Source organism: Capsicum annuum, chromosome 2 (assembly GCF_002878395.1).
Source record: "Capsicum annuum cultivar UCD-10X-F1 chromosome 2, UCD10Xv1.1, whole genome shotgun sequence".
Taxonomy (NCBI): Eukaryota; Viridiplantae; Streptophyta; class Magnoliopsida; order Solanales; family Solanaceae; genus Capsicum; species Capsicum annuum.
This window is the reverse complement of record NC_061112.1, coordinates 99,457,500-99,464,294: the sequence shown is the minus strand read 5'-3', so window position 1 is coordinate 99,464,294 and position 6,795 is coordinate 99,457,500. Positions and strand designations below refer to the sequence as shown.

At 37.5% G+C, this 6,795-nt stretch overlaps 1 protein-coding gene across 1 annotated transcript; it reads right to left on the bottom strand.

The window, feature by feature from the left end:
• Positions 1–1,148: 1,148 nt before the first annotated feature.
• LOC124895939 lies at positions 1,149–6,103 on the bottom strand. The gene is made up of 2 exons (XM_047406536.1): positions 5,201–6,103; positions 1,149–2,864 (listed from the first exon to the last, which is right to left on the bottom strand). Exon 2 carries the CDS (start codon positions 2,861–2,863, stop codon positions 2,027–2,029), a length of 837 nt encoding a protein of 278 aa, XP_047262492.1. The 5' UTR covers position 2,864; positions 5,201–6,103; the 3' UTR covers positions 1,149–2,026.
• Positions 6,104–6,795: the final 692 nt, after the last annotated feature.

Genomic DNA, 6,795 nt, shown 5'->3' with positions numbered 1-6,795 from the left:
GGAAATACAGGTGGCTGAGTGTACCCATACGGTTCATTCATCTTCAAAGTAGGTTCCGGGGTATAATACTGATTATCTGAAACCTTTAATACCGGCTCACTAGCAGACCGAGGGAGTACCATTGTCGGACGCACAGTATAGGCGGGAGCTTTAGGTGGTGGCGGAGCCACAAACACAAGCGTTGCCGGTGGTGCCGGCTGAGTCGCGGAACTTGGTTGAAGAACTGCCAGGGGCACACTAGAAGTGCCAGGGTAATATTGCCGTGGAGTGAATCCTGGTGTGTACTCCGGTGACTCAATGGGAACAGAGAATTACGCTTGAGAGAGCGGTGGGAAATTAGGGATATTCCCAAGATCTTCAGGGAGTGGAGGAGGAGGCATTCCACTAGCCCATGCTCGGTGCAGATCTAGAAATTATTGTCTAAGTCTCAATACCTCATCATTGCATTCTGAACTTTCTTTCCTGGGATCCTGATCTAGGTCAATGAGTGAATTTTCAATCTCCCTACTAGCCATGGCAAGCTTCGCTTTTGATCTAGTGAAGTACGGATGACTATCCAGAGTACTACAAACCAACCACTTATCTGAGGGAACATGCTCATCAAAGACAAAACCCATTAGGATTTAGGTCAGGCAACAAGCATAGAAATCACATTGTATACATCCTAGGTTCATGTACATTTCTACCAGACTTAGAGGGTAATGGGGCCATTTTAACATCATCCCGATCTTTCTCCTACACCCATTTTCTTCTTTACTCCAATCACATCCTTTTTTTTCTTTTTTTTTCTTCTCCATCACTTCTCTGATCTCTCGCATCAGTCCCCTTTTTTTATCCTTCTATTCCTTCTCTCATTATTCTTTCTTTCTTTTCCTCTCTCGCTGACTCCTCTCTTTTTATCATTCTTTATGGCTTTTGTTTTTTCTTAAAATAAAGAAAAATAATGAAAAAAAACAAGAAACCAAATGATTAGATCAAACCCCAAAAGTAGGTTGCCTACGTATCATGTTGTACATGAATCAGATCTTGCGTAGTTCGGAAGCATATGCACAAAGTTGAAGATTTTTTTTTCATTTTTTCATTTTTTTTTAAAAACAAAAAAAAAAAAAAAGAACAATGCAACAATACTACATTTCGTAAAAGAGACGACTCAAACATATTTTAAATTTAAGACAGCCTTAAAACTAATCAACGAGGACTAAACAATACTCTAGGTCCATAGGACAACATGCGTAACATTCCTTATAAAGACCCTAACATTAAAACAAACTTGACACTGACTTAACGAAGACACAACACTACAATGGCAGAAAAGTAAAGAACTTAAACTAAACAAAAGATAGGAAATGCTCTTTCAAACTGGTGCTCTGTGTGATGACCCTGGCTGAGATGGATCTGTCTGTGAAGTTCTCGCTTTTCCACTCAGACTTTGCAACATATCCTGCAATTATGCTTTGATACTTGGGAATAAACTTCTCGCACGTATCCCCACCTCTTGGAGACTACACCCAAAAAGATTTTTCTGACACCCTTCCACAGTTGTGATCAAACCTGACAGTTGAACTCTCAAAGGCTCCACTTTGGAACAAGGATCTTCCTGCTCATCGTCCTCAACTACAATTACTTCCTGTATTCGCCCTCTAAGTTGAGCTGGTAATGATCTACTAATGCCGCGGGGTATAGATTGTAGCCAGATTTTATAGTTTTGAGTGCACCCTAGATTATCTAAACCTTCCACGAGGGTATCGACATCTAGCCTCATTGCGTTATTCCAGAATTGCTTATATTTGCTTTCCCCCAAGGCTTGGTCTTTAAAATACTCTACATCCTTTAGAAGGTCCATTATCGGTGGGACGTCTTGCACCCTACCCAACTGATGCATCACCCTTCTTGGACTGTAAGGTCTAGTGCAGTTAAGTCCTATCAAAACTAGAAGGAATTGCATTTGAGATCCAATCAAGATTCTCTTAGGACAAAACCACATATAGGTCCAAAGAATATTGTCCGGAGTTCTTGATTCGAGAAATTAAATCCATGCATTGACTCCCACAGGGAAAGAAAATTTATCAAAATGCATTCTCTCTTGCATGGCTTGCACTCGATCACCCATACAATGGTCGATCACATCTGCTTTAATCAAAGAAGGCGTATGCAAATGCTCCATCATCCACAACTGCAATATCAGATTACTCCCCTCAAAAAATTGTACCGCTCCTTTTACTTCGGTTAAAGCCTTATATATTTCTGTTAAAATCATTGGTACAATGGTAACCTTATCTTTTTTCTTGAATAAAGCTATCACCACTGATTGTAGATGAGTATTGATACACCTCTCATCTAACGGGAACACTAAGATGCTCAACAAAGCTAGACAGAAAAACTCAAGACGACGATGTTCCCAGATTTTTTTAGTAGTACAGAATTCATTCCAAAAATAGTCGAAACCTTCTAAGGACCCAAATCTAGTAAACAAATAGTCAAAGAAAATCCAAGATTGTTTGAGACATCCCAGCTGCTTGTTGTCTTTCGATCCACAGAGTGGAAGAAATCTTTTGCGAGTATGGTTGCGGGGTAAAATCATCTGTTGACCCATATAAGACAATTGAAACAAAAGAGATATTTCTGCCAAGGTAGGAGTCAACTCACAACTTCCGAACCTAAACACCAAATTGTTTGGATCCCAAAAAGTTAACACAACTTCTATTAGATCCGGATGGGGCGTGAGATCCAGGAGTGCTGCAAAATTGCCTAACACTTTCCTCACTTCGTGTTTTTCAGAGTAGTTGAACGTGCCCCACCACTTGATCAACTTTTTGGGTACCTTGACGACCATAAGGACCGTAGATATTGTGGACAGAACCATCCTGTAATAAGAGATAAGACATTATCTAAAAAATCGAGAAGAACAAAAGATTCCCAACCCTTGGGATTTTGACACGGACATATGTTGAGGGGATAGACCATTTCATGATTCCAATTCGCCAAACAATAACATTGAATAAAATCAGACTACTTGGCTAGGACCCACTCACAACACTATTCCGAAGAGAAAAACCTAAGCTAAGACTAAGACAAAGGCTAAAAATAAAGATTACCAGACCCACCGAGGGTTGCCTACGTAATCGTCCCGAGGGACGGGAATCAAGTATGCGTAGTTCATCCAGATTGGACAATTAAGGATTAAGGAACCGACTGAACCCTTACATTGAGAGACGCAAACACAAACAGAAGATGAAAAACAAAAAAAATCTTTTTAAGTTTGCAGTTTGCCACTTCACATAAAACTGACACCAACAACTAGGAAAGGAATTTTTTTTTTGGTATTTTCGTTATATGAACTGTACAAAACTTTTGGTATTTTTTTTGAATTTTTCTTTTATGAAAACTCCTATGAATGAAAAATCTTTTTTTTTGTAAATTTGCGAATTATGAATGATTACTAAATAAACAAAAGAAACATCTTTTTGATATTTTTTGTATTTTGCGAAGATGGTGCAAATGGTGAAAAAAAAACTTTTTGAATTTTTAGATTGTGAAAAGACAAAAGCCATAAAGAACTCTAAAAACTACTAAATTCTTTTCTTTTTTTTCTCTTCGACTCACTTTTTTTTTGTTTCAATTTTTCACTGCCTACACACTTTACTTCCAACACATACTTTTCTCGAATCAGTCCGTCAAATGACCACATTACCCTTAAAGATGCAACATTTAGCACATAGGGATGTTGTAGAGGTGAGTCACCTACAAAGGACCATGTGGGCCCCGCTAGGTCTCAATATGATGCACATAAGAATGACCTAAAGGTTGACCTACGTTGTGGTTTACTAACAAGGCCGTTCGGGGGAGCATATGGTCGATAGTGGCTGCTTTGCTTTCCACCTACTCTATACATCCAACGGCTCCCCCCCTAAAATAAGGGTGACTCAACTAGAGTTCGTGCGCACGACGTGCACTTCGGGACTTGTTGCAGAAAGAATTGACTCGGGTTATGCAAATGATGCCAGATATAAAGCGGTAACACATAAAGAAGAACTGTAAACAAAGAGCACAGAAACGCACAACAGTGATAACAATAACACAAACAATAATCACAAACAATGTTCATACACCCATAATACAAAACAAAGATGATACAACTCCAAAAAAAAAGCTCGAATTCTAAAAGATCCCCAGTAGAGTCGCCAGAGCTGTCATACCCCTTTTTTCAACCGAAAAAATCATATTTTGATTTTAAGTTCGAAAGAGTTTTTATTATCAATGTGACAAAATGAAAATTTATTTCGAAAAAGGATTATTTACATTTTTTATTCAGAGTCGTCACTTGGCATAATCTGGTGTGCCCAGTCACCTTTGGAAAATTCTTTTCAAAATGATTTGACTCTTTAAGACTAGTTTGCGAACAAAGATTCCGACTAAGGAATTCTGTTGATCAAGGGGAAGGTGTTAGGCACCTATCGATCCCGTTGTTTGACCACGGTCGCTTGGTAGAGCATATCAGCTAATTTGACACTACGAATACACAAACCACACAAAAACACGTAAAATAATCAAACAAACAAACAAAACAAGTCAAAAATATAGTGTACAGTCCAATTATACAGTCCTAAATAATGAAAAATGCGAAAATGTAAACCTATTCTATTCTAAACTATCCCTAAACTACTCCTGAACTAAACTTCACCCGAAGCCTCGGGCCTTGGTTACGAACGTCCTCTGGGTACAAAATACTTCAGGGCATTCCCCGGCAAATGAACACAAATACCTCGGGGCATTTCCCGACCAAATGAATACATCTAAATTAAATAAGATAACTAGAAAAACGTTCAAAACACACATTTAGACATTCAATGCATTCAATCAACACATCACGCCTAAATTTTGCCTACCCGAACCTATATTGTCTATCCATTTCAATATATCATGAATCTATCACATTCATTCTTATTCCGATTTAAACAACAATAAACCAAAGCTGAACTATTTTCCCTCTTTTATCAATTTTCCAACTCCCAGCCCCCAAATTCATTTTCAACCACATGATTAACTAATTTCGATGAAGAATCAACAAATCGATATCAACAATCATTCACGGTGATCCAAGATATATCACCATCACAAAATAAAATCCACACATAATGAATTTAACAAGCACAAATATCAAACAATTAGGAATTACTAGAGAACGAGATGAAAATTGGACCTTAATGTCGTTTTTCAATTGAAGTTGCTTTTCTGACTAGAACCACGACCAAAATACAAAAATTGAACCTCAACATAGAATCTCAAATCGACGGAGCCGCATCTCGGACTAGCCTCGGTATGAACCCGTAAACCCGACCAAATCCCTAAAATCCAAACTAACCCGAACGATCCAACTGACCTATTTTAATTTTTATCATTTTTCGATGAATGTCATCTGGAATAAGCTGAAACGGCTTGAATTTTGTGGATTCGGTCACTGGTTTACTGTGTCCGGCAAGGAACTAATGTTTCCCGATGGGTTTGAAAGATGTGGGTCGGTTTTGACGTGTTTTCGACGGCAATGAGCCTTTTTTCGGCGACCTCGAGGCGAGGACTCGCCGGTCCGTGATCTCTCTCTCTCTATTTCTCTTCTCTCCCTCACGATCTCTCTCCCTTCACTCACAATCTTTCTTTTTCTCGTCTCTCTAGCTCAATTCTCTCTTTTCATTTGGCTCCCTCTCTCCCCCCGATTGTGTGGTGTATGTGAGAATTTGAGAGATGTGAAGAAGATGACTTATGATGGTATTTTTCAATGGAATATACGTGTGTGCAGGTATTTGAGAGCGATGGTTTTTTTTTGGAGAGTGTGATATGTGAGTGTATATATTTCCCAAAGAAATGAAAAAAAAAAATCCAAGGGGACCTGTGGGGTAGGGGTCAAAGGGGATATGGGTTTATTATATGGAAATTTCCAGGAAAGTTCCCTTGTGCTTTTTTTTTTTTGTTTTTTTATTTTTATTTTTTTCTAGGTGTATGTATATCCATTTTTTCCTTTGTGGGCAAGAAATGTGAGGAGGGGGAGTCACGTGAGTGGGGTGAGGTAGGAAGGGATTGGGTGGTGAGGTGTTGTCTTTTAATTGGACGGGTAGAGGTTAGGTGTCCAGTTTTGCTTAGGTGGGTTGTTGGAATATTAGAATGAGACAAAGTTTGTTATTTGGATAAAACAAAACAAAAACAAAAATAAATACATAAATAAGTAAAAGATGAGGTGGTTATTTATTTTCTTGGGAAAAATTATAAAAATGGGGTGAAATTGTGTGATATCGGAATAAGAAATATTTTTGACGGGACAAAATTATGCGTCTACAACCATAATTTGTCGTCAGTAATTAAAAAAAGTTATTTTTTTCATATACTAAAGTTATTTTGTGTATTCTCATCCTAGATATAGTAAAATATGTGATTGTAATTGTATTTTGAAATTCAAACGATCAAAAGAAAAGATGTAATTTCAAGAGTTGATTGTTGATCTAATTTTTCTTTCTTTCTTTTTTTTCTGTTTTAAAAAAGAACGACTTCAAAAGAAAATAAGAATATAGAATATTATGTTGCAAAATAAAAAATAAAAAGGAGAAATGAAAATAACATAAATGAGATGGTCTGGGGCATGATATATCTATATATCTATATCTGTATAATATATTAAAAGTGTGAAGACCCTTAGAAAAGTGATTTGAACTTGTGTGAAGACCCTTAGAAAAGTGATTTGAACTTTTTGTCCTTCATTAAAAGTCTCCACAATTGATAAAATGGTCATTTTACTATTTTTATAGA

What these genes read in the sequence shown, in the direction of transcription:
- LOC124895939 (XM_047406536.1), bottom strand. Translation starts at nt 2,863, where the DNA reads ATGGTTCTGTCCACAATATCTACGGTCCTTATGGTCGTCAAGGTACCC.